At 43.7% G+C, this 27706-nt stretch overlaps 1 protein-coding gene across 3 annotated transcripts; it reads left to right on the top strand.

Annotated features, from left to right (window-relative positions):
* Positions 1–8858: 8858 nt before the first annotated feature.
* On the top strand, positions 8859–27659 carry LOC114050562 (protein FAM221A-like). 3 transcript variants are annotated; one of them, XM_027872352.1, is made up of 8 exons: positions 8969–9330; positions 10705–10822; positions 12494–12667; positions 16537–16727; positions 18247–18453; positions 21771–21863; positions 22524–22603; positions 27539–27659. In XM_027872352.1, the coding sequence occupies exons 1-8, from the start codon at positions 9147–9149 to the stop codon at positions 27602–27604; spliced, it is 1113 nt and encodes a 370-aa protein (XP_027728153.1). In that variant the 5' UTR covers positions 8969–9146; the 3' UTR covers positions 27605–27659. The 3 variants fall into 3 exon arrangements, with proteins under 3 accessions (XP_027728154.1, XP_027728153.1, XP_027728155.1); XM_027872353.1 differs by lacking the exons at positions 8969–9330; positions 10705–10822 and adding an exon at positions 8859–8931; XM_027872354.1 differs by lacking the exon at positions 10705–10822 and having other exon boundaries at positions 9251–9330.
* The last annotated feature ends 47 nt before the right edge of the window (positions 27660–27706 follow it).

Here is a 27706-nt window from a genome sequence, read left to right as displayed (position 1 = left end):
AAACAAGCAATTCAAATGACATTTAATGTCTTCTGAAGGAATTCTTTATTCTTTAGATTTTTTAAGTCTTTTAATTTCCCTAATATTTTCTTTTGTAATTAACCACTTCAACAAAATATCTGAAAGTTACTGACACGATAAACTTCAGATTTCTTTGGGTGAGGTAAGGAGTGGAGGAAAAGAAGGGTACAGATTATAGTCACTTATTGATTTACTCCAGGGAAGTGTGGGGCACTGGATTTGGAATCAGAAGACTTACAATTGAATCTTAGCTGTGTGACTTTGGACAACTCACTTAACTTCCCTGGGTCTCAGTTTCCTCTTCAGTAAATAGTAAGGTAAGTCTGGATGATTTTCCTGTAGCTGAATCCTTTGGTCTAAGTGAATAGTCTTTCTTAGAGCAGCTCCCATGAGCTTTTGCAGGACAAATTTTAAGTGGGATAGAAGAGCGGAGGAGGTACAATTTTTGTTGGGGTTCAGATTTGGTATCCTACTGTGGGAGATGAGCTCCCCCACCCCAAGATATGAACTGCCCCTGAATTCATTGGAGAGAATCCTTATTCTGATATTTACTTCTACATCTTGAGAGAAAAGTGCCACATGAAACTAGGCAGTTCAATAAATGCCTTTTGATGTGAATTTAAAGTAAGACTTCTCACCTAGATTTTGATCACTGCTTCCCTTGACTTATGAGGTGTAATAAGAGGGCCAGCTAAAATAGAATGGTGACAGGTTACAGAAAAATCATCTCAACTCCATCTGATATTGGCATCTGCACCTGTGAAATTCTATGGGGAGAGAAAATTGTCAGATGAAAACAAAATGTAATTTGGTTGTAATTATATAAAATTCCCCTACAATTTTATTTAGAAAAAAAAAAGGGAGTGCTTTGTGCAGCATTCTGCTGGTGCAGAATGACCATCTGAGCCCTTTAATCAGAACTATGGCAGCAGAAATAATCTCTCCACTTACCAATTTTTGCCTAATGCTTTATTAAGGTCATAGAAAACTAAAAGATGCGGAGAACTTTAGAAATACTTATGAACAACTCAGGAGAGCAAATCAGAATCAGATACAAGTTAATTTCAAACTTCTAAGCAATTCTGCCAGAATCAAGTCTTATAATAATAACTTCCAAAGAACTATTCGAATTCTTATGCTATCCCATACTTTTGTTTTATCAGTATTGATCTAATAATTCAATTTAATTCAACACATGTGTGTTCATTGTTAATGGTACGCAAAGGGGAGAAACAGCCTGGAATAGAAGAGAGATACAGTCCTGGACTTGGAGTTAGCAAGACCTAGGCTCAACGCCCACCCCTGACACTTACTAGCTTTGGGACTGTGGACAAGTCTCTTACTGTCTCTGGGCCTCAGGCAATTTTCTATCACTATTAAATTAAGGCTTGTGATCTGAGTTGGTCTAGGGCATATCCAGTTCAATGAAAAGACAGTTCATTGAAATGAAATGCTATTCCAGGAACTGTCCAAGGTGCTGCATGTACAAGGGCCAAACCAATGAAAGAAAGATGAATGAAATGAAATGAAAATGAAAGAGTCTGACCTCAAGAACCTTATGTTCTAATGCAGGTGGGGGTGGATATAACAAGTACAGGGATCCTATGATAATAAAGTCAGAGCTGGAAGGGCTTTTGGAGGCCATCCTGCCCAACCCATTCATTTTACAGAGCAGGAAACTGAGGCACAGTTTAAATGACTTGGGTAAGGTTATACAGCTAGTAAGCATTAAATTAATATGAAGTAATTTGAGAGGAGAGAGCACAAGCAATAAATAATCTCTTGTCTAGAGCCTGAGAATAATTTGTTACATAATTTTTTTTAATCACTGGTATTTGTAACAGGATTTGAACTGTATGTAGAATTGCTGAGGTGGTTGTCACTGTTGACTGCAACAAAAGTTGTAATACAGAAAAGGCTAACAAGAAGTCACCTTTAAAATTAGATTTTGTTCTAGGATATAACATGTTCAAATTTAAAAATTAAACAATTTAAATGCAAAAGGATTTTTTTCCTTTAAAGATGTACTTTTAAAAACATGTCTTTTCCTTGTCTTAATTTCAATACCACGAGTCTCAATATTTCATTCAAGCACAAGAAAAATGAAATGATCTGGGCAAACTGCATGGTCATGCTTTGGAACTGACTTCTCGGTTGTCCAGGCATATCCAATGACTGTGGCAAACAAGATCTGAAACCTTCCCCAGGATGCTTTTTTCATCTTAGGAGCACGGATCTTTGTAGAGCTAGAAGGGATGGTAGAAATCTTCTAGTTCAACAGCCTCATTTTACAGAGGAAGTAACTGAGGCCCAAAAAGGTGCATTGACTCACTCCAAGTCCCATTGGTGGTTCCTGAGCCAGCTTTCAAACACAGATCCACTAACTCTCATGGTACTATGCTTCTTTCAATCTTAAGGAATTCACTACTAGATCCTGAATCACTTCTTTTTTATGTTGTAAGTTGCCATATTGTCCTCTATGCAACAGGAAATGTTTATTATCCAAGTACCTGCATTTAGGGCTACAGAGCTTCTTTTGTGGCAATGTCCCCCTGCCCCGACACTACTTTTTTTCTGTCTGGGCCTCTCCTACTTGTCTTTCCTCATACCCATACTTTCCTCTTCTTTTCAACAGAGGAATCTTATTCAATTTACATGTTAAATTTTAAAGTCTCATCTTTCACCTAAAAACAAAAAGAATAATTAATATGTAGCATTTTTAAAACTAACTGTGATGATTCTTCACCTATTGAATTCCTGCCTATGCTTTAGGGCCCAACTCAAATGCTGCCCAGTCCATCAAGCCTTGCCTGGCCCATTGGCAGCAACAAAGGTGAGGCCTTTCTTTGCCTCCTTGCTTTGCAATCTCTAATGCAGAGACATCACATGTGTGGCCTGTGGCCTCAGGCTGAACCAGATGAAAATGGCACTGGGAAATGTTTAACAAAATAAATAAAAATACAGTAGAACATGAATGTGTTAATAAGTGCTTTTCTGAGGCAGTCTGTGGCCTTCAGGGGTCCTTATGTATTTGAGCAGGACACCTCAGCTTGAATGCATGTTTGATATTTTAAAATTTCATTTTTGATGTTTCAAAATTGCATATTTGATATTTTAAAATTTCATTTTTGATGTTTTAAAATTTCATGTTTGATATTTAAAATTTTCCTTTTAAAAACTGTGATCTTTAGCAATTATCAAGAAAAACAACTCCAGTACATAATGCAAAACAAAAACAGGGAGTGCATATGATCTACCCTTTGTTCTCAAATGGTTTTCTTTCCATCCAGTTTCCTCTCTCTTTGCTTGAGGAAGTAATCACAGACTTTCCCTTCTCTCCTGCTCTGCGTCCTGAAATCAGGACCCCCAGAGGGTCCAAGACAGAGAGAAGAAGTGGGAAAATGTTTAGAGCAGCATCATGTGTGTGTTTGTGTGGGTGTGCGCATGTGTGTACATGAGTGTGTATGTGTGCATGTATGTGTGTACGTGTGTGTGGGTGTATGCATGTGTGCACATATGTGTGTATATATGTGTGTGTATGGGATCGTAAAGAACTGGAAGCTAAGTGGTCAGTCATTGATGGAAAGTGACTGAAATGTGTATGTTAGAAAGATAACATTGAGAAGAGGTAGTCATATTTCTTTAGAAAAGCAACAATTTCTTCAAAATAGAAATTTCCAAAGGGAAATCAACAAATGCCAATGAAATGCCAACCCTTGATGAAGACATCAGACCTGTTCCCTGTGTGTTGTCATGTGACTGACTGCTAGACTGCCAGCTGGTGGGGAGGGGGAAGCAACTTGGGGTCAGTATTTGAGGCGGGATTCTAATTCAGACCGGATTCCAAGACCAGCCCTCTCCTCACCACACTTGGCATTTCAAGCCCTCCCCAACCTAGGCCCAAAGTCCCAGACCGTTCTGGTCTTATTTTCATTCCTGCACGCCAATGTTTCTGCCAGATTGGTCTCTTCTTGGCTCTTCCCAACTATGTGGCAGGTCATTACCCCAAAGGCCGATTCCAGGCTCAGGGTCTACCTTTTCCTTGGTCTTTCTTTGATCCTTCCCACCCCACAAGGTCATCTCACCCTCCTCGATTTTCCATAGAACAGAAAGAGCACTGGGATTGTCTGAATCTGGGCCACGCTGCTTATTGTGTGACCAAGGGGGAGGTGAAATCGCCATCTTCCCTGGACTTGATTCCTCCTCTGTGAAATGAGGGGATTGGCCTCCATCAGTGCGGTCAGATTCAAATGGAAAGAGGCACTGATCTGTGCAGAACGATCCCTGTAGTCGCATATTGATTTAGTTGCAAAGTGGAATATTGTCCGGGCTTTATTGTGGTTTGTTTATTCTGTTAAATATTTCCCAGTTGTATTTTCATCTGCTACCTCCACACTAGGGAGTGTTGCAGGCAACATGGAGTAGGTGGTCCTCTAGACTTTGCTGGTCTTTTTCTATGTGTGTGTCTCTCATCATCTTATTCAGTCTGCCTCTGTCTCTCACTATCTCTGTTTCCTCTCCTCTTTATGTGTCTCTGTGTCTCTGTCTCTTCTGTCTCTCTCACAGTCTCCCTGCTCTGTCTCTCTCTGTCTCTGTCTCTCTCCTTTACTTAGCATGATTTCTAGCATGAATTTGGACATAGGAAAAAAATTCCTTTGTTATTTCTCAAGAGTTAAGGGAAAATACAGAATAAAATTTTGTTTTGGTTATTTAGAAAAAATTGAAACCTATGAAACAGTGAATAGAGAATACATGCTGGAGGAAAAATGGACATTGTTCTAAGTGCTCTGGATACGACAACATTGTATCCACAAGTTCCAGATCCTGTGGGCCAGAGAAAATCTCTCTGTCTCTGTCATTCTGTGTCTTTCTGTCTCTATCTCTCTTCTTTTCTCTCATTGAGAAAGTCTCATAATCTACAAGACCCTGTCCTCTCAGCATCTGCAAGGGTCTGTTTGTAGAAAGCAAGTCTAAACTCTACTTAGCAAACACTAAGTGCCTATTTGCTAGGCTCTTTGTTTAGCACTATGGATAGAAGAATAGGAACGGCGTAAGCCCTGTCCTCAGGGAGCTTGCCATCTACCAGGATGGCTGGAATTGACTACAAGCGCACACATGGATGACTTGCCCAGATGTCAGTAGAACACAAGGCAGAATGCAATAGGGGATTATGGGATTTGGAGCTAGCAGGGACCTCAGAGCTCATCACCCACATTTTTATCACACTCATTTTGGGTAACATGTAGCTATATAGTCCACATTCTCCCTAGGCTTGAGAACCAGCAAAAGTACACCCCTCTACCACTGCCCCCCAAGCTGTTTCATTACAAAAAAATCTCTCTGAGAGAGCAAACAAGATTGGGGGAGAGGGTGGGGTTACGTTGGTCCAAGTATAAATCTACAAAGTTGTTTGAAATGTGATGTGTAATCCATGTGTCCAATGAGGGTGCCGGTCAATGGAATTCAAAAAATGATTTTTAAAAATGCTATGTGTGCTAACCAAGAGGATGATGAATTGTGCAGACATGGTACTCAGTTGCCGGACATGCCAGAGAAGACACGACTTGCTATGGGGGTCCTGTAGTTTGAGGATTGTAAGGATCTCCCCCCACCACACAGATCCACAGCTTCTTAGTAATTTACAGTTTTGGCAGGTTTGCCCAGGGCCCTGAAGCTCATGCTCATACAGCTTTGTGTGACGCTGATAGATTTGAACTTAGGCCTTTGTCTCCAAGCCCAGCCTCTTTATCTATTATAGCACACTGCCTCTTAGTATGAAAACTGTTATTAATAAAATATAATTTCCTAGGGTAGGACCAGAAAAATTTTCTGTCCTTTGATATTTTTTTCTTTCATCTCATCTCCATTTTCCTCTAAGTCTTGGAGCATTCATTTTCTCTAATTTTTTTTTTAATCTGAGAAGGAGGGAAAAAAAGGTGCTTTCTGTATAGGCCACAGCAGATGCTTCCTTCCTTTTTCATTTCCCGTATTGCCTCTCATTTTATGTATCTGTGCTGTCTTTTTAAATGGAATATGAGCCTCTTCAGGGCAGAAGGAGGCTGTTTTGCATCTCTTTGTGTGTCCAGTGATTAGCACAATGTCCTGTACATACATAACATGCACCGAATGAATCTTTGGTGTGGATAATGATGATGATACCTAGAATTTACATGGATCAGCTTGAAAGCAAATGACTGGGGTGCTTAAGCCTCCTAGAAGGTAGATAATAGTAGTAGACATTATCCCTTACTCTACTGTTGGAGAAACTGAGATTCAGAGATAAACTTGTAATTAAATAGAAAAATCACTACTCAGGGTCAAACCTATAGTCTCTGAAAAAAGCACTAAGATATGCTTTGTAGAAAGATGTGTTTATTTTCTCTGATGTCACTAAGACTGGATATTTCTCTTTGAAATTCATTATGACTCAGTCATCCATGCATTTATCAAAGTCAATCAATCAACACACAATTATTGAGCACCTAAAATGTGCACAGGCTCTGGGAATACAAGGCCAAAAATGAAGAGAGGTGCTCTGGTACATATAGAGTTATATGCAAAATTTATACATTTAAGAAGTATGTAATTTTAGCCTGTGCCACTTTGGGGAGTTCTGTAAGTTTCTTTGCCTAGGTGAAACAGTATTCCTTCTTATTTGTTTTAAATTTATCCATCCCAAGGTTTTAGGAGTTTCCTTCCTTTAATGAAGTGACCTATACCAGTGGAGGGCCCCGGGAATCTATCTTAGCCCTATGCCATTTAAAACTGTTTATCAGTGACTTTGATGAAGGCATAAAAGGCAAATAAGGACCAAATGATGCAAAAAGGACTAGCTCCCTTTGGTGGAATCAGTATTCAAAAAGATTTCAAATGTGTAGAACAATGAACCAAAAATAGTAAGATCAAATTTAATAGGTAAATGTAAAGTCCAACACCTGCCTTCACATATGCAATGTGGGTGTGGGCCAGAGTGCGCTTGTGTGTGTGTGTGTGTGTGTGTGTGTATGCCTGTAGACCATAGTTAATGTGAGAAACATCCAAGGGTCTTAGTGGATTTTAAGCTCAAATGAATCAGCAGTGTTATTAGGCAGCCAGAGAAACAAATTCTGTCTTAGGTTACACTGAGAATCATAGTGTCCAGGACCATGGAGGCAATAGCGCCATTATGCTGTATCCCACCCATGTTAGCACATCCAGAACATGGCTCCACATTTCAGAGTAACACTGATGAGAGTCCATATGAGAGTGATGAGGCTGCTAAGAGAACTGGAGATCATGTTATATGATGATGAATTGAAAGAACTGGGGCTATTTAGTCTAAAAAACACCATCTTACCAATTCCCCAGACTGACATTTTCTCCTTATCTTTCACTCCCCATATAGAATTGTTGCCAAGGCTTGTTGATTTTACCTCTGCAACATGTCTCATCCATTTCACCTCTGCAACCTCTCTGATCCATTTCACCTCTGCAACCTCTCTGATCCATTTCACCTCTGCAACGTCTCTCGTCTGTTTCACCTCTGCAGCTTCTCTCGTCTGTTTCACCTCTGCAGCTTCTCTCGTCTTTTAACCCTCTGCAAAGTTGCTGCCTCTGGAGTAGACCCCCTTCTGTCCTCTGACCCTGCCACCCCTGTGCAGGTCCTTGTCACCTCACATCTGGACTACAGCAACAGCTGCTAGTGGGTCTGCCCGATTTACGTCTCTCTCTACTCCAATCCATTGTCCATTCACTAGGAACGTGATTTTCCTCAAGTCCCTCTGATCATGTAACCTCCCTACTCACCAAACTCTAATAGCTCCCTATCATCTCGAAGACTAAATATAAAATTCTCTATTTGGCATTCCAAGCTCTTTATAACCTAGCCTCCCAAACTCCCACCCCTATTTCCAGGCTTTTTACATCTGACACGTACTCTTCAATCCAGTAACACCGGGCTCCGAAGTTCCGTGAACAAGATACTCCATCAGTTCTGGGCATTATCTCTGGCTGTTCCCCATACCTAGAATGTTCTCGGTCCTCATCTCTGCTTACTGGATTGATTCCCTGACTAAACCCGGCCTTCTACAGGAAGCCTTCCCCAACGCCTTTTCATTCCTGTGCCTCCTCTTTTCACTCATTATTTCCTATCTAGTTTGTTTGTGCATATTTGTTATCTCACCCATTAGACTGTGAGCTCCTCGAGGGCAGGGGCAGTCTTTTGCCTCTTCGTATCCCCCGTGCCGGTGCCTGGCACGTAGTAGGTGCTTAATAAATGACTGAGATGGTTTAAGGCAGGCATGATAATGAGAGCTATGTGCAAGCTCTCAGAGCAGACCCCGGCAAGTCCTTCAGGCTCTCAAGGCCTCAGAAGGGGCAGAACCAAAGATACGACAGGACAGGTTTAGGAAACATTAATTGGGCGCCAGGCACTGTTCTGTAACTGGGAGTTCAAAGACAAAAAGAAAACAGTGAAGGGGCGGGGTAGCCACCGGGAGACAAAATTGGATACAAAGTGTACACAAAGTTGCCGCGGGGTATCCACCTGTTGGGGTATCGCGGGACCGCGGCGGGGGAGGGAAGGGGAGGAGCGAGTTTCCCATCTGCGCATGAGCGCTGAAGCCTAGGTTGGAGGAGTCGCCCGGGAGCGTCCGCGTGACCGTGACCGTGGCCGTGACCGTGACCGTGACCGTGAGCACGCGCGCGTGCGCGAGGCCCCAAGCAGCCCCAGGCAGCCCTGAGCCGTGGCCGCACGAGCCTCCCGCGTCGCCGGGGTAACGGGCGGGAGCCTAGCTCGGGTGGGGGCGAGCCGTTCGCGGCGGCGGCGCCGAGAGGGCGGAGAGATCGCGGCCGCGGGGAGGCCGCCATGGAGCGGCTGACCGTGTCCCCCGGGGCCGCCGCCGCCGTGGACGAGTACCTGGAGTACAGAAGGTGAGGGGCGGCTCGCCCGCTGCGCGGAGCGGGGAAACTGAGGCAGCCGGGAGCCGGACCTCGGGAGGCAGTCCGGAGCTGGCGGGACCTCAGAGGCCGTCCCTCCCACTTTACAGCCGGGGAAACTGAGGTAGCCCAGAGCTGGGCGGGGCCTCAGAGTCTGGCCCTCCTTTTACAGCTGGGGAAACGGAGGCAGCCTAAGGCTGGGCGACAGCATGCTCAGAGTTACCCAGGGAAGAAGCCCTGAATCTGGCACTATGAATTGGCACCCTCTGAGACCACCCCCATCCCTCTTTACTCTGGGGGAACTGAGGCACCCTAGAGCTGAACTACAGCATGTCCCAAGTCACTCCAGGGAGGAAGCCCCGAATCTGACACCTCAGGCTGAAGCCCTCAGAGGTAACATCGCACCCCCACACTTTTGCAGCTGGGGAAACTGAGTCCCAGAAAGGGGAAGTAACCTAGGGTGTTAGATCTAGGGCTCGAAAGGGCTCAGAGGCCACTTCCTTTATTTTACAGACGGGATAACTGAGGCTCAGAGAGAAGGGACAGTGATCATAGATTCAAAGCGGGAAGGGCCCTGAGAAGCCATTCACTTCAGTGCCCTCGTTTTACATACAGGGAAACTGAGTCCCAAAAGGGAGAAATGACTAGCCCAGGGTCACAGAGGCAGTAAGATAAGAGGTGGGGTTGGAATCTGTGTCTCCTGACCCAAGAACCAGTGGCTTCTTTTACTGGCCTTCCTTGAGGGCAGGGATTGTTCCATTTTTGCCTTGGTATTTCCAGAGCCCAGAACAGTAACGGGATACCACAGGCTCTATTCTATTTGAGTCAAAGTCAGAGTCAGTAAACATTTTATTAAGCACCTACTATGTGCCAGCCTCTCTGCTAAGGGCTTAAGACAGTATCTGCCATCAAGGAGCTTACAGTCTAACGAGGGAAAACAGCACATAGAAAGAATTGAGAAACAACGTGGCCACAGATGAGTGAAGACACAGGATAGTCATTTGGGCAGGGGGAGGCGCTAACTTGGAGGAATCGGGAAGGCCCTCCTAGGGAAGGTTCATTCCAGTCCCAGCTCTCGAGCTGGCACCTCTGACCTGCCTCATTTTAGAGAAAAAGACCGGAAGCCCTTTGAAGGGAAAAGATCTGCCGAGAGTCACAAGAGCAGTCACCAGAAGTGGGGTTTGAGCTTAGCTCTCCTTCCCAGGGGTAGGGGGGTGGCTCAGTGTATAGAGCACTGGGCCTGGGGTCAGGAAGACTCAGCTTCCTGAGTTCACACCTGGCTTTAGACACTGATTGTGACCCTGGGCAAGTCACTTCACTGTACTTGCCGGTTTCCCCATCTGTACAATAAGCTGGAGAAGGAAATGGCAAAACACTCCAGTCTCTCTGCCAAGGAAACCCCTAAAAAACGTCACGGAGCGTCGGGACATGGTTGAATGACAATTGGTTCATTATGCCCTTACCTGAAAATCTCCCAGTATACCTTTGGGGTCGGCCCAAAGGGGATTAACTTTTCTACCCGTGTAGAAAAGTACTTGCTGTAGGATCAGCTGGAGGGCAGCTAGTGGGTTTCCCCCACAACAAATGCTTAAATCCAGCAGATTCATAAGTGAGCCGTAACCTCAGCCTAAAACATAAACTCTTAATGTATAATGTTAACGCCTAATGAACTCTGGATACTGTCCTGTGACAGCCTTTGGCTTAGGATCGTATTTGGTCACTGTCTGTTGTGATTTTAGAGGTACTGACAGTCCTTGCCCTTTCCAGTGACTCTCACATCTGAAGACCAAAATTCTACCATCACGTTCATTCCTCTGTTATTTGGGCAGCTAGGTGGAACAGTGAATAGAGCACTAGCCTGCACTCAAGAAGACTCGTCCTCAAAGTAAGACCCTGGGCAAGTCCCTTAACCTCGCTTTGCCTCAGTTTCTTTAGCTGTAAAATGGGGATGATAATAATACCACCCAAAACGTTGCCGTGAGGATCAAATGAGACATTTGTTAAAAGTACTTAGCATAGTGCCTGGCACATAGTAGGCATTTAATACTTATTTCCTTCCTTCCTCCCTCCCTTTGTTCCTCCCTCCCTCCCTCCCCTCCTTCGTTTCTTCCTCCCTCCCTCCCTTTTTCCTTCCTTCCTTCCTTCCTTTGTTCATTCCTTTGTTCCTTCCTTCCTTCGTTCCTTCCTCCCTCCCTTCCTCTCTCCCTTCCTTTGTTCCTTCCTCTCTCCCTCCCTCCCTCCTTCCCTCCTTCCATTCATTTGAGAATGCATCTACTAGAGAAATGAATACCTTGGTATAACAATATGATTGTGATCATATTCATGCCATTAAACTGATTAAAAAGCTTAGAAACGTTTTAATAGTACAAAGCACTATAATTTTTAAAATTAAGTTTGATTTGTCCATAGAAGAGGAGTGGTCTTAGGATGATTTATTGGTGTGCCTCTCCTTCACCCCTAACCTGCTATCAGTTGATTTGGAAATCCTAGAGGCTAAAAGATAATCATACTATGTAGGAGGAAAAGTGGGACATGGGAAATTATGGAGCAGATACCGGATGTCATTGTAGAGGCAAAAATTCAAAGAGAAAAGCTTTCACTTTTGACTCCTTATCTTTTCCTTTTCCTTCCTCTAGTTTTTGTATGACACTTTGAAGGTTTAGCCTACTTTTAACATTTTTATTGTTGTTCAGATAGTCAGCCTTGTTTTAATCGGTAGCGTTGGGGGCTTATGTAAACTAAGCACAATAACAATTAGCGATGACAGTGTGCCCTAAAGTTTGCCAGGCTCTTCAGCTACACGTGATTTCATCTGAGCCTCATGAGCAACAGTACTGAGAAGCAGGTACTAGAGGTGTTGTTACCCCCAGTCTTACAGATGGGGCAAGTCAGGTGACTGGGCCAGAAGGTCACAGCTCGTCAGGGTCGGAAGGAAGATTTGAACGTAGGTCTTGCTGACTCCTAGCCTGCGTGCTGCCTCTCTCTATGGCTGGGAGCAGGTGCTTTCCATGGGGGTGTCTCTAGTAGCCCTGGCTGGGGGCCGGAGTCACCTGTGTGCACTAGTGAGCATTTTCGTGGTTTTGGAATGATATATGCCTTGGCATTTCAGACCTGCCCCTTTGGGCTAATCCTGGAGGGGGTAAAGAGATACAGAATGCGCTTTAGTTGGCTTCAGAAAGAGGAGAAAATCCAGATGAATATGTAATAAACGATGGGCTATAGTCTTGTGAACCAGATTCATTTCCATCTCTCTCTGGATTTATTCATTTATTGATCGCTTCATTTCCAGGCTTTTATATATGAACCAGAGATTTTGGGAACCATCCCTTGCAACTGTTACTGCTGTGTTGTTGCTAAAGTGATGTTGATTATGGGTGTGGAGTCTGACACATTCAGGAGCTTCAGAATTGCTCACTGATTGATTAACACAAAAGACAAAAGTTGAATCTTTCCTTGACTGTGCAATCTATTTCAGGAATGTTGAGTTTTATATTTGAATTTGTCTTTCTCTGAAAAACAAATACCCCAAACTTATAAAAAATGAATTTTGTTGTAGAATTGTTGGTGAGGATGATGGAGGGAAACTTTTCACCCCTGAAGAATATGAAGAGTACAAAAGTAAAATTTTACCAATGCGATTACGGAACAGATTATTTGTGAGCTGGCGATCGCCCCTGGGCATAGACTGTAAGCTTATTGGCCCAGAAACTCAGTGTTTTTGTACACACAGGTAAGGTATTATGTTAAGTTTTCTACTGATGACTAGAAAATGTGAAACTATAATAAAACAATCCACTAGCAGATGCCGTAGTTGAACTAAAGATGGATGAATATGCTCCATGATGTTTGTTATAATGTGAAATTCAGATTATGTGCCAATTCCTACGGGAGGCCTTACCTGACATACAGCAGTCGACAAGCCTCGGCAACTGATTAGATATGGAGAGTGAGGGAGAGGAAAGGGTCATGGATGACAACAACGTGATAGGAAGAATGGTAGTTTCCCCAAGAGAAATGGGCACATCTGGAAGAGGAATGGGTTTTGGGGAAAATATAGTGAGTTCTGTTTTGAATATGTTGAATTTGAGATACTTCTAGGGCATTGAGGCGGAGCTGTCCAGCAGGCAGTAGAGAGATGATCATTGAACTCACGAGAGCTGATGAAATCACCAAGGGAGAGACTGTGGACAGAGGAGAATAGAACCTTGGGGGACGTCCACATTTATTAGAGGGGAGGAGAATGATTATGTAGCTAAAAAGCCTGGGAAGGGATGAGCCGGCAGTTAAGAAGAAACCAAGAGAGAAGAGTGTCATAGAAGCCGTGGGAGAGTAGAGTTCCCAGGAGGAGCGAGTGATGAATGTAGTCCCCAGCTGCAGAAGGGTCGAGCAGAACGAGTGAACGAGTGCAGAGAAAGGGCCATCGACATTATCAGTCAAGACATAATCGGTTCTCTTGAAGAGAACAGTTTCTGGTAAGTGGTGGGATCGGAAGGCAGCTCATAAAAGATGGAGGAGAGATTGAGAAGTGACAGAGTGGAGCTAGCGGTCACCGTCCCTTTCTAAGCATTTGGCTGTGACCAGGAGGAGAACACTCTGCGTTCCAGCCACACCGGCTCGATTCCTGCTCCCTGTGCCCAAGATTCCACCGGCTTCCCTCAGGTTTTCTCCCTGCTCTCTTCCACTTCTTGGAATCCTGAGCTTGCTTCTGGCTTCAGCTTCAGCAGGGTCTAACCTTCCAGACCTTATCCCCTAACTGAAATTACTTGGTACATGGTAAATTGTATATATTGTGTAACATGTAGCTTTGCACAGCTGTTCCTCCCAGTAGAATGCAAGCTTCTTGAGGGCAGGCACTGTTTCATTTTTATTTTTTATTTCATTTTTTAATAACTATATATGCAACACCTAGCACAGTGCCTGGTACATAGTAGGTGCTTAACAAACTTGATTGATTGATCTGTTGTATCTCCTCTCTCTATATGTATGACCTCCTTTGGGTAAATAGATGATTTTGTTAGAACCAAATTTTCCTTGCAAGGAAGTCATCTAGTAACATGTTTGTGTTTGGATTCAAATTTCCACCAAATAATATTTTTTGGTACTTTGATCCTTGATAAATACACAGTGAGAGATATGTTTATGCTTGATGTATTGGGCCTAATTTGCTTAGACATGGTACTGTTGAGGTCAAAAGGTTCTGTTAATGAAATTCTAGTTTTTCCGGAGGGATTTCAATGAGCAGATTTGTTAACCTTATTCCCTTTATTAGATAGAATAATTGAAGAGTTACTTGTCTATTATTTGAGCTTAAAAATGTTTAAAGTAACTCCTTTCTTTTGCCTACCACATGAAGGCTCAGCAGTAGTGAGGCTTTCATGTGCTTTCGCTTTTAGCTGGGTCTTTCCTTCATTGGGAATTTTCAGTAGTCTCACATTCACCTGTTCAAACTTGACTTTCTTCTGAAACAATGTCTTATGTTTTATGAAGTGTTATCAGCTTTGTTATTTAGGAGTTAATTTTCCCTTTCCCACATCATAGCAATCCAGGAAAGGCAGTCATATATGGAAATCTGTGCCTGAACATGTAACTTCTTTTTTGCTGGCATTTCAACACTAAATCTAAATTATTTTATATTTATTATTTTGTGTGCATTCCACCATTCTATTGGTGTTTCTGTATGGCAGCAAGATGTGGAACACAACAGTCTCTGAGGAATTAAAAGTTAATTTCCTACAGAAGGCAATAGAGAGGCCCATGGTTGGTGTGAGCAGGGGTGACATGTCACTGGGGAGGAACTCTGATGAAGAAGTCTGAGGAATAGAAGCAAAAGATGTCCTCAAGGAATTGGAAGGCAGGGAGAGAAGATGGGCTGGTCATGTGGCAAGAGTGAAGGATGTCAGGGGCAGCTAGAGTGATCCTTTGGTTCCCTTAGGATGTCAGGAGGAGGTAAGGAAGCCCTCCCTTACATTGAGCCTGCTTTGGGGAGCAGAACAGGATGGGCAGGCCCAGATAGGGTGTGATTTGCATATCTGGAGAGAACTTTCTGACTGATGCTGGATGTGACCCAATTTAGTTTTTGAGGGTTATCTGACCTTAATAATGGCCTTGATGAGACCATCAGGCAGTAGGATTTCAGAAGCCCCTCTGTAGAGGCTCTCGTGGTTGGTTATTCAGCCTGGTAAGCCCTCTTCCGCCTCCGCCGAAGGGGTTCCATCCTGCTATATCCTGAGGCGGCTCTTTCCACATCCAGGCTGCTCTCACTGTTAGGGAAGTGTTCACACTGTGCTTTGAAGATCTTACCATTTTACCTGGCTCTGAGTTGCTGTGACATTGAGCCAAGTTTACCCGAGTGTAGCTTCCATCGATGACACCTCATCACACCCTATGGGGTCAGGCCCTCTTCTCCTCTGCAGCCTTCCAAATACCGGAGGGCACCTCCCTTGTCCCTCCAAGTCTCGGCGTGTCTTCTTGCTCCCATGCTGTGATTCAGAGGCCTTTTTCTTTCTGAATGCCCTCACCTAGATCCTCTCCAGCCTTCTAAAATGGACGTGCACACCATACTCCTGATGTGTCTGGTGGGGAAGTCCCCAGCATGATTCTCTCGTTATCGTCATTTTAAATAGACTGTGTTGCCTAATGAACGCGTGGCTTTCCTTGACTTCTGAGGAAGCAGAACGAATACCACAAACACATTTAAACACATTTAAAAGAGAAGGCAAGCTCCTGTTTGAGGAGGATGGTGTAACCAAGGATGGGAGGTATTAGTAACGATACTTCATTTCATTCTCCTACCAAAACACAAGAATTGATGTGAACTTTTTTTAAAATAAGTTTTTATTGATGTTTTTGTTTTCTTACATCATCATAGTTTTCCCCGATGTTCTTTCCCCTCCCCCTCCCAGAAAACCATCCTATTGTTTTGTTTGTTTTTTGTTTTTCTCTTTTTAGTGAGGCAATCGGAGTTAAGTGACTTGCCCAGGGACACACAGCTATTAAATGTCAAGTGTCTGAGGTCGGATTTGAACTCAGGTCCTCCTGACTTCAAGGCCACAGCTTTATCCACTGTGCCACCTAACTGCCCCTAAATAGTATTTTTTTTAAGAGGAAAAAAAAATCAGTGCAACTAATCAATCCATTGAAAAAGTTGGAAAACGTTCGATGTGTAGCACGTGTGGCCCTCCCACCTCCACAAACGGGTGTCCTCTTGTGTCTCTTGAGTCCTGCTTGATTTTGCTAATTTTGTGATACTCACCTTCGATTGTTTGTTAGGTCATTCTTTCCATTGACAATGTCAGAGTCATTGTGTCTGCATGGTTTCTCAGCCCTCCCTCCTTCTCTGCATCAGTTCATGTAGCTCTTTCTGTGGTTCTCTGCCTTCATCACATTCACCATTTGGGGCAACATCATCTTGCCCCATTATAGGCATGTACCATGTTTAGCTGTTCTTCAGTTGATGGGTTCATGTAGACTCTTCATGTCTGCTGAGGTTCACTTGGCTAACTGTTTTTGAAGGATTTTAAAAGACGGAAATCCTGGTAAATTTGGGCCGCCCTGTGCTTATTCACTGTCTCCTTTGGTTTGTTTCAATCTTCTTTTCAGGTATAGACAACATAAAACTGACTTGGAAGTGATCCCACCAGAACGCCCAATTTCCCTGCCCTGCAAAGTGAACCAGTGCCCCTGCACCTCCTTCTACTATGTGCCTATAAGTGGATGTCGACCAGTTCGGTGCAAGTGTAAGCATTTTGCTGACCAACACAACGCAGACCCAAATCGGGTTTGCAGGACGTGTAAGTGAAGGCAGGTTTCTCTGGGTGCAGAGGCAGAACTGGGGCATTTCTGTGTTAGGCAACCATTTGTAGTTTTTCTTTGCATGGATTTGAACCACTTACTGGGTTATTCAACAAAGAAGAAATTATGATGAGCAGTGAATGTTGGTACCAGTTTTTTTTTAAGGAATTGCCCTAATTATATTCTTCTTTGCTGGCATCATAAGCAGCAACGTTAGATGCTGTAAATCAGTAATTTTACTAATAGCCATAGAGTTTATGTTGTAATTGTTCTTTGGGTTTATTGAAAAATTTTTAGTGGGAATTTAATCACTTAAATTATGCACCACTAATGCATATTACTGGGAGGTCATTTGTAGACACTGTTTACAGTAGGCACCATAAAAGTTAGTCCTGGTATTTGTAAGCACTAGTGTTTTAGATTCTACTTATTTATACTCCAGCTGTGCCCCCAAAAGAATTTGAGGCAGCTTTATTTGCTGGTACAACACAGTATGTGACAAATAGTGTATATTATCCTGAATAAAATACATCCTTTGGGAGAAATTATAATTTAGATAGAATGAATATAAAAATGAAAGCTATATATCTGATTTTCTAGGTTATACATATTAAGCCATTTCAGTTATTTTTAAAATAATTTAAGTTGAAATCTTATTGTGTATTAGAGCAGTTTAGAATGATGTTTTTAATAGAATGAGTCTTTGATGACTTTTAAGGGTAAATCTGTGCTCTGTTATGCAAATAGGCAAAGCCTAGCTGTACCCCCTACTTTCCATGTGTGTGTATGGGTGGCTTGAGTTTTCATTAAGCATACTATCTCTTGGAATTGATCCCTCAGCTTATTAGCTTAAAGCTGCACTAAGACTTTTGGGACACTTTCTACTTGGGTCTTGAGGGAAAATGGAAGTATATTATTCCTTTTTATTTCCGCAGTTCTCTGTCCATTGTTCCTCTCATCTGCTCCTAACTCCCAAGGGTAAATAGGTGCTCACATCAATGGTTTACTAATCATGGTTGACATATAGAGACTTTGAAGTTGTAAGAGCACTTTGCATAGATTATATTACCACAGCTCCACTCCAAAGGTGCTACAAGCATGATTGTCCTCACTTACAGATGAGGGGACTGAGGCTGAGAGTGCCCAGAGTAGGATTTGAACTCAGGTCTTTCTGGTTCCAAGCCCAGCAATTTGTCCACTGTGCCTTACTATTTCCTCCTGGTTTCTAGAGCATTCTTTCCCATTTGCTGTGCTGCAGTCCTTTTGCCTCAGTTATTTTTCCTGGATGTTTCTTGTTGCTTTATGCCCTTACTTGTATTATCAGACACTCTTGGAGTTTCTAGAAGTAATAGCTAGAGCCTGGAATGGGCCGAGGGCCTGGAGTTGGGAGGGCCTGAGACCAAAGCGTATCCTGGATAGTAAAGGGAACAGGAAGAGCCCCCTGTCCCGCTTTGCCATGTTTAAGACACTAACTTACAGATGTTGACAAATGTTCCTTTTTTCTGTGATTTTATGCAGGTAACAAATGCCCAGGGTTTCATAGCTACTTTACTTGTAGTTGTGGTCATCCTGCATATACCCACGAGACGGTGGTAGAAACTAAAGAAGAGAGGCTGGCCCTGGGAAAGCCTGTGGGACGGGACGTTCCTTATGCTGCAGTGGGAGGATTGACGGGCTTTAGTTCACTAGCAGAAGGCTACATGAGACTAGATGACAGCGGAATAGGTGGGTGACCATCGGGGGAAGAGGGCTGAGATATTGGTGTGTGAAATCCTCCTCAGCACACCTCGTTTTGTCTTATGGTGGGTCACGTTTCTTTACTGAGGAACATTTGGGGTGCCATCTGTGGTTTTTTGGTCACCTTTATTTCGTACCTCTCTTTGGAGAGTCTGCCAAAAAAGGGGAAGACCCCCAGTGTGTCGAGGTGCGACCAGCGGCTGCCCACGGCTGCCAGGGAGAGCAGGAGGGGCTGTTTGGTAGCGGGGCCCTGGCCCACAGCAGGGCTGCTTGCTGCATTGGTTTTTACGGCGTTGTTGGTCAAGGACCAGCCATCCTGGTGGCCTGGCCCTGCTGGCTTCCCTTCCAACATTGGTTTGATTATCATGGGACTTGTATGATAAAGAACATGCTCACATGATCATATTTACAGCTCTTTTCTCACTAGCCAATCAAATACAACCTCCCCAAACATGGCATCAAGTTATGCTGTCTGCTGGCCACAGAGGGGCCTCGGAGAAGGGTAGCCCTGGCCTTTGTCCTGCCTCTGGCACAGCCCCGCTGGGGGCTCTGCACAGGGTTTCATCTCTCTGGGCCCAGAAGGTGCCCGAGTAGAGGGAATGTGGTGAAATCACCCATGTGTACCTGCTGATCCTTTCCTTCTGAACCCTGCAGGCACTGCCCCGGATCTGCTTCACTCGCCCCTTGGTCCAGGTTGTCTTTGTCACCGTTTCTTCCTTTGGTGCATGTTTAAGCTTTAGCTGCTTGGCCAGCCTTTGACCCCAATTGGGAGGGCCGTCTTTGTTCCTTCCCCCTCTCCTTCAAGCCCCTCCTTGGGACGCCCAGGATTACTCTTAGCTGACTCGTCCCCATGGCAGAGGCTGTGGCCTCAGTTGCCTCAGTATCTGACTCCGTACCTCCTTCTCTTGGGCAAGAAAGCTCTTGGCCTCTTTCTCTTCCCTTGGTCCAGGAAAGACGTGCCATGATGTGCACACACTTGATGCTTCGGTGGCCTGATTTGAACCAGCACCTTATTATTTACACGATCCATCTGAAATGCCTGCTTTGAACTAGTTCTGTCTTCTGAAGACTCACAGATGAAAAGCAAAAGGCCCTCATACTCAGGCCCATCAATTCTTATGCTTATGGGTGTATACTTCCTTTGAGATTTCTTTGTAGGCACTTCCTGCTTTTCCTTCCTCTAGCCTCATTCTTCATCTTCTTCCCTGTGTATTTTTTGTAGATCACCCCTTTCTGGTGCAGAAAGTCTTTTGTGAAAGCTTTTAGCAAGGGCAGAAGGAACATGTGTCCTGATGGGACTTTCCTCCTCATCCTTCATGTTGAGCTAGAATTTTCAAACGTGAACAGTTAGGCACTGTCTCTGGCTGCCCTTTCTTCCTCCAGTGGTCTGTCCGTGAATTGCTTTCAGAGTTTTCCTTAATGCTTTTTCTGGCCACACACACAGAGATCACGAGTATTGGCTGTGGCCCACCTGGGCAGTGGAGCCATTGATCACTAATGGTGGAGGAAAGTGGTAGCTGTTTAGTCTGGCTTGCCCGGTTTTATAATAACTTCCAGCATATTCTCTCTTATCTTCTTTATTGTCCCTTTCTAATTTATGTTTGCGTATTCTTCTTCATCTATGGCATGTGACAAGGATTCTCACTGATTGATTTGGTTTTTACACTTTCGACTTAGTTAAATGTACTTTTCTCTCTGTTTCTCTGACTTGAATGTTGTCCTCACTTCTTGGGCATTCTTTTTGCATCCCATTTGCTGCCCTTATTTTCTTGTTCTGGTGAGAGTGACGTTGGGCGTATATGCTAGAATTGTTTTCGTTCTCATCTGATTATTCCTTTTTAATCTATGGGTTCCTCTTGTATCTTCTGTGAAGATCACACAGAGTAAACACATGAGCAGCCTTGTCTCTTTCCCCTGACCATTTTTAATGCCTTTCCCCTTTCAGCATTGGGAGGTTGGGTCATGTTGGGATAGAAGAGCCTTACCTAGGAGCTATTTATTTAAAAAATGAGACTGATTTCCATTAACCATGCAAGAAGGCTGCCAGTATCATCTCAGTCTAATGCTTCGTCTTGCCCTGGAAGCCAGCAAACATTTTTACTCTGTCCTTTCTGGCCCAGGGAGCATTCTTCTTGGTAGAGAAAACACAAAAAATAGGAGCTGCCTTCTCTCACTTCTCCACTGGGGCAGTGGCTCTAGGTCTTTCATCCTCCTCCTCTTGCTCTCACTGGACTCAGTAATAAGAGAAAATTAGTTTCCAATGCTGTCTGCCAATACTTCCTGCGTGAATGGGGGCCACCTAGTTTCCTGGTCAGATGGGGCTAGAAATACCTCTGGTACTGGCAAGGGGGGTTAGGAGGAGATCAAAGGAAGTGACATATGGAATGTGCTTTCAGACCTTCTGGTGCCACCTATCTGGATGCCGGCTGCTATTGGGTGGGACTGCCCTTCAAGCTGGGGTATCTCTGCAGTATCTGTCTCCTTACATGAATACTCCTTAGTTCACTTCGTTTATTAGCCATACTCTGGGCATTTTGGGGTAGACAGAGCTCATGAGCCTCATTCCTTCTGTCTCCTATGAATCACTAGAGACTTCTGTGACTTTTATTTTTTCTATCTCATGCTTGTTCACCCATCATATATTTCACAAGATGGATGCTCCCTGTAATGAGGTGAATACTCTTAAACTTTTTAATACAGAGAATTTTGGTAATTATTTTATTAAATGCATTTTAACTGAATTACTTTGGGTGAGGAAGTACCAAGGATGGTGAAGAGACTGGAGATTATGCTAGAGGGGGATTGGTTGAAGAAACAGGGGGTGTTTATCCTGGAGAAGAGAACACTTAGGGGTGGACATTAAAGCTAGTTTCAAGTTTGTGAAGGGTGGGCATGCATAGGAGGGATTACACTTACTCTCTTTGGCCCCAGGGGCCTCTTTAGGCTCCATGTAAGGAAAACTGATCATTGAGTTGTTCAATTCTGTCTGACTCAGTGACCCCATTTGGGGTTTTCTCAGCCATTTCCCTCTCGAAATGCAAGGAAAAAACAGCCTCATAATCAGAGCTTTCCAGAAATGGAATGCACTGCCTGTGAGGTGGTGGGGGGGCGTCTCATTCCTGGAGGCCCTTTAAGCAGAGGGTGGGGTTGTTCTCGAGGGGACCACGGCTTTGGGTGTGAATTGGCTGAGATGGCCTTTGAGGTCTCTTCCAGGGTTGAGATCCTGGGATGCTGCTGGCCTACATCTTGTTGGTATCCTTAAAAGGGCAATTTCACTTTTCTACTCATATCGTTTTTCTACTTAGGTGCACCTCCACTTGAGATTTTAGAATCTCCGATTGCTGCTGCAGACCACCCGTTCCTAAGAGCATTTCAAGAGCCGTCTAGTTCTGCTCAAGGTAGGCAAATAGGTGGTAATGCAGTTAACTTAAGAGAGAATTTTTATTTCAAGTCAGAATCCAGAGAAGGTTGCCAGGATTCACTTTCCTAAGTGCCCGTCTACTTGTAGTATCTAGATGTGTTTGGTTTTCAATAGATTTTATTTGTTCATTTTAGTTTGGCCAGACCATGGAGAAAATTAAGAAGCTTCATGAGCTTTGAAAAGATAGAGCTAGAGGGGGCCATCTTTGGGGTGGCTGATTCTGGATCTCCCATTTTATGTCAGCCTTTGTTTCAGCTGAATTGGAAGGGACATAAAATCATATCCTGTGGTTTTCTGAATTCAGGTTAGAGAACCTCATGTCCTTTGTGCCCTTCCAAAGGGAATGGAGCCCAGTGATATTCAGTTCCCCAGTGATTATATGGGGGGTTCACAACACTTCATGTTTTAGAAATCAAAGGTAGGCAAGAAAAATCAAACTGTTATCCGGTTATCCTATGTAACTGTTATCTCCTAGCACATACTATCAGGGTAGTATGCTTTGTATTTTAATCTTTTGTCTAAAACAAGATAAAAGAAATGGAAGCTTTCTAGAGGGTTTAAATACTTACTACTATTTTCAAAATGTATAAAATAACTTTTACATGTTTAGATTAATCTTTTTAAAAAACATTTTTAGGTACAAGTAATCAAGCATCTTCCTTAAGGAGACCTGATGAAGACGACATGGCTTACTTTGAAAGGCATTACCAGGAAAGGGTAAAGAGGAAACTTTTTTTTCCCCAATGCTTTTGTTAAGCATTTACTTGTCATGAAATCACTCAAACTGTTTATGCACTGCCTTTACAGGGTGACGTTGAAAAGTACATGCTAGGTCTCTTCTTGCTTGGGATTTGGCACTAAGCATCACCTAGAACAAAAGCCATAATACAGCACTGATGAAGGCACATGGCCACAGTTAATTTCTAGAGGCTCTGCAGAGAGCAGAACAAAAGCACACATGATTTTGTTAGGCTCAGAAAACATCATTTTGATGATACTTAGAATTTTGATTAAGAAAGCCTTCAGTCATGTAACTTTTTACAGAGTGAGAACCATATTGTTAATATAGGTATGATTTAGTAATCTGCTAATCATGAATGGATGTTTTTATACACACATCAGATGTGTTGGTTCGTGAGAGATCCATGTCTCAGGAGACTTGGCCTTGGGAAAGGTAGGTACCTATGATTAGCTCAGGGTTGCTTCATCAAGGTCACATAACCCTTTTTGCTAGATGGAGGACAGTGGCCTGTGGGGATACGCCTGGGAAGTATCCCAGGCATACAGTACAGGGTCAGAGACTCATGTGCCTTGGAAGTCTGCGGTTGTTTCAGGCCTTCCCAGTTGAGTCACAATCTTTTTCTTTCTTTTTAACATTCTTTTCTTTTTAAATTTTGTGTTCCTGATTTTCTCCCTCCCATCACTTCCCCACCCACCAAGAAGGAAATAATATATCAATTGTACATGTGAAATCATGCAAAATGTATTTCCATATTAGCCATATTGCAAAAAAAAAAAGCAAAAAGAAGAAATTGAGAAAATCATACTTCAGTTTGCACTCAGAGTTCATCAGTTCTCTCTCTGGAGGGGGATAGCACTTTTTTCGTCATGAGTCCTTTGGAATTGTCTTGGATCATTGTATTGATTGGAGAAACCAAATCTTTCACAGTTGGTCATCACTACAACATTGCTGTTAGTGTGCACAATGGTCTCCTGGTTCTTCTCACTTCATTTCCCATCTGTTCATATAGGTCTTGCCATGTTTTTTCTGAAACCACTCCCTTGTTGTTTCTTACAGCACAATGGTATTCTATCATAATCATATACCACAACTTGTTCAGCCATTCCCCAATTGATGGGCATCCTCTCAATTTCCAATTCTTTGCCACCATAAAAAACTGCTGCAAATAGGTCCCTTTACTTTTTCTTTGATCTTTGCATTGCTGAATCAAAGGGTATGTATGCACAGTTCTCTAGCCCTCCGGGCATAGTTTCATATTGTTCTCCAGAATGGTTGGACCAGTTCACTGCTCTACCAACAGTTCATTAATATACTTATTTTCCCTCCTTCCCTCCAGCATTTGTCATTTCTGATAGGTGTGAGGTGGTACCTTAGAGTTGTTTTAATCTGCCTTATCTAATCAGTAGTGATTTAGAGCATTTTTAATATGACTCTAGATGGCTTTGACTTCTTCTGAAGACTGTCTGTTCATATCCTTTGACCATTTATCAACCGGGGAATGGCTGTTTTTTATAAACTTGACTTGGTTCCACATATATATTGAGAAATGAGGCCTTTATGAGAGAAACTTGCTGTAAAATTTTTTGATACTACTTCATTGTCTGTGGTAACTTTTATCGAAATATAGTTTCTCTGATTATGTCTTTTAATTAGGTCTGATTTGCTTTTGTTTTGTCTGAAATCCTGATGGCCACCCTGCTCTCTTCACTTCAGCTGAAGCCTAACAGCCTCTGCTCCCGCCCTGTGTCTGTCTTTCTCTCCCAGTCATGTCTGTTGTCCACAACCTACAGTTGGATTCTAGTTTCTAATCCATTCTGCTGTCCACTTCCATTCTTTGGGTGAGTTCGTGCCACTTATGTTCACAGTTAGGATCACTCACTGTGCATTTCCCTCCATCCCATTTTTCTCTATTTATCTTTCTCTCTTTTTATCCTGTACCTCCTTAAAAGTCTGTCTTTCCTCTGACCACTGCCTCCCCCCAATCTTCCCTCCCCGTTGTTTTTCTCCCGGCTCCCAACTATTATTCCCCTTCACTTCCCATCTCCCTTTTGGGTAAGATAGACTTCTACGCCCCACTGAGCGTGTGTACATTCTTCCCTCTTTGAGCCATCGCCAGCCACCTCGCCATTTGCCTTTCCACTATAAAAGCTCTTCCTTGTGCTCCATCTTTATGTGAGAAAATTTGCCCCGTTCTACCTCTCCCTTCCTCTTTCTCCCCCTTTCAGTCTTTTTTTTTGGAGATCATCTCAACATAATCATTGGTCACAATCTCTTTTGGAGCAGAGACTGTTTCTTCTGCCTTTGCATCCAGGGTCTTCAGCTCCTGGCATGGTGCCTTACAGGTATTTGTTGAGTGAATGGAGGTGTAGAAGGAAGCACAGTCATTCTCAGAGGCACTGAATAAACTTGACTTTGGAGAGTGGTGGGCTAGGGAGTAAAAGTAAGCTGTGGGATGGGTTGTCCTGATAAGAAGGTGTATGAATTATAGGGAGACAGAGAGACATCACAGTGGGCTAGGCGCGGTACAAAATGACAGGAAAACAAGGCCCTTCAGGAGGGTACATTATAATGGGGGAATACAAACCCTGGAGGGTTAGCAGGTGGAGATGGCTGGGGAGAGACCTGTGCTGGGACCTGGTTCTGGGCCAGTTCAGGTGGGAAAGCTCCTCTAGGAGAACCCACCTTCCAGGGTTCCTAGGAAGACAAAATCTCCTGGAACAGGTCTGTGGGAGGTGGACTGGTGAAAGCCACTGGTGCATAGGACAGAGTGGTCAGAGTGACGGGTGGCAAAGGAAGCTTGGATGGCATAATTAGGGATTGAGCAGGACCCAGAAGGCCAAGTTCCTGGTGGTTAATTTTACTTGAATACTATGAATCTGTGTTGTTCCTCACTACCTACCCAGGTAGAAACTGGGTAGTCATGGGGCACGAGGAAGAGAAGATTGTGCCAGATTTGGAGGCAGAGGACCTGGGTTCAAATTCTGACTCTGAGAGGTACAGCCTGTGTGGCCTCATTTTCCTCATGTACTTGTCTACTTCTGGATGCTCTGAAGAGAGATGGGATCTGAGGGAGATGGCAGAGGGTAATGAGAACCAGAAAGTCAGTGAGGGAGGAACAGATGTTAGGAGAACAAGCCCTCCTTCACAAGCAGAAACAGGTCTGTTTTAGGCATAGAAACAAACATGTGATGCACTTTGGAGAATAAAGATTCCATAATTCAGTTCAATTCTACAAATGTTTATTAATATCCACTATGTGCCAGGCCCTGAGGATACAGGAATAACAAATTCCTGCCCTCAGGAAGTTTATATTCTAAAGGGGTGATGGTGGTGGTGGAAAGGTACAACATATATATATACACATATACAGATAAATCTATTAAAAATATGTAAAAAGTTAATTAAAATTTTAGGGGGTGGTAGGGGAACCCCCTGACAATTTGGAGCTTCAGGGAAAGCCCTTTTGAGTAGGAGCTGTCTCATTTATTGTCTTTATACCCCAGGGCAGAGCACAAAGCTTGGCACATGGTAGGCACTTAATACCCATTTGATGAATTGTATAGGAAGTGATGCTTCAGCTCTGAGGGATCCCCAGAGGTGGTGCTGAGAGGCATTGCACTATGGAGACAGCCAGCCTGTGCAGAACGTGGGGGTGAGGGGACATGGCCAGCATGGCTGGGCCTTCAAGTGGTCCAGGGGGAATGGTGTAAAACAGTCATTCTGAAAGCCTGGCTTCTGAAGTGGTGAAGAGCTTGAAGTGCCCAAGGAAGGTTAGCTATACCTTATTCACTGAGGTTTCTAGAGCTGGGGACTAACATGGTCAGCTGTGTACTTTAAAAATACCAAGTTGGCAGCTGCGTGGAGAATGGACTGGAGATTGAAGAATGTCATCCAAAAGGAAGCGATTCAGTAGACAGGAGAGATTGAATGTTAAAGAGAGGGGGCAGGCAGGCAGGGGGCATTTATCAAGTGTTTACTGTGCTAAGCTCTGGGATACAAAAATAAAAGGAGAGTCCCTGCCTAAAGGGAGACTGGAACGTGTGAAAATTGGTGGAAGTGGGAAGAGAAGCATTAGCAGGTACAGTGGTGGCCACGTCCAGAGTCAGAAGTATAGCCAGGACAGGAATGAAGCCTGGCTAGCTTGGGCCTGGACCTGTTCCCAAAATGGCAGCCCCTAGAAGGATCTTCCTATGGGAGAAGGAGCCTAGCGTGGCAGAGGGATGGGCCAGGGTGAGAAGGCAGCTGAGGCACGAAGAGTCAGAAGGGAGAAGATAAGCAAAGGGACAGAGTCCTGGAACAAGCAGGAGGGGATTGGATGAAGGACACAGTGGAGGGGGCAGCTTTGACAAGAAGCCATAACAGCTCTTAGAGACTTAGAGGGTCTGGGTTTTGTCATCCTATGCACATAGGAGGTCTTGAAAGGGCCTAGCACATAATTAGGCATCGAGTAGCACTGAGGTGAGGAGGGGGCATGAGGACGAGGATGGTGTTTGGAACTGCATTGGAGTGAAGAGGGAGGTGCCAATGGATGGAGGTCTCAGTTTTCTTGGCAAATGTGGGAATTGAGGTTCTGTCCTGAGGACAGGGACAGGGTGGTAGAGTCAGCAGCTGGAGAAATTTTAAAAGTATTTATGGCAAATGAATGTCCTTAACTCGCCATAGATTCTCCATTAAAAAGTGTGATATCATCGAAGAGATTTCAGTCTTCATGTGCACTTAGTTATTAATATGCAGTGTTCTCCCCAGTTACTTCTGACTTTTGGGAAGTTTGGGGTTTCTCAACAGTCAGCAGGTCAGTGTCAGCAATTACTCTGACTTTTCATAAAATAATAAGCTAATGAAAGTTAGATGTCAGTTGATCTTTGAATTATCTCTCTACAATATGATCGTGTCAATGTTTTTGTTTACAGCTTAAAATGGAAAAGGCTGCTAAGAAGAAAGGAGTGGGGGCCTTGCCATCCACAGCGAAACGTTAAGGATGGAGGGATTGACAGCCATGATGAATAAATGTAACTGCAGTAGATAGATACACTTCCTTGCTCTGTGGAATCCTTGTCCTGCATTAAAATACATCCTTA

The sequence above is a fragment of the Vombatus ursinus genome, unplaced genomic scaffold (genome assembly GCF_900497805.2).
Source record: "Vombatus ursinus unplaced genomic scaffold, bare-nosed wombat genome assembly UNPS02014799.1, whole genome shotgun sequence".
Classification (NCBI taxonomy): domain Eukaryota; kingdom Metazoa; phylum Chordata; class Mammalia; order Diprotodontia; family Vombatidae; genus Vombatus; species Vombatus ursinus.
This window is presented reverse-complemented; position numbering and strand designations above follow the sequence as displayed.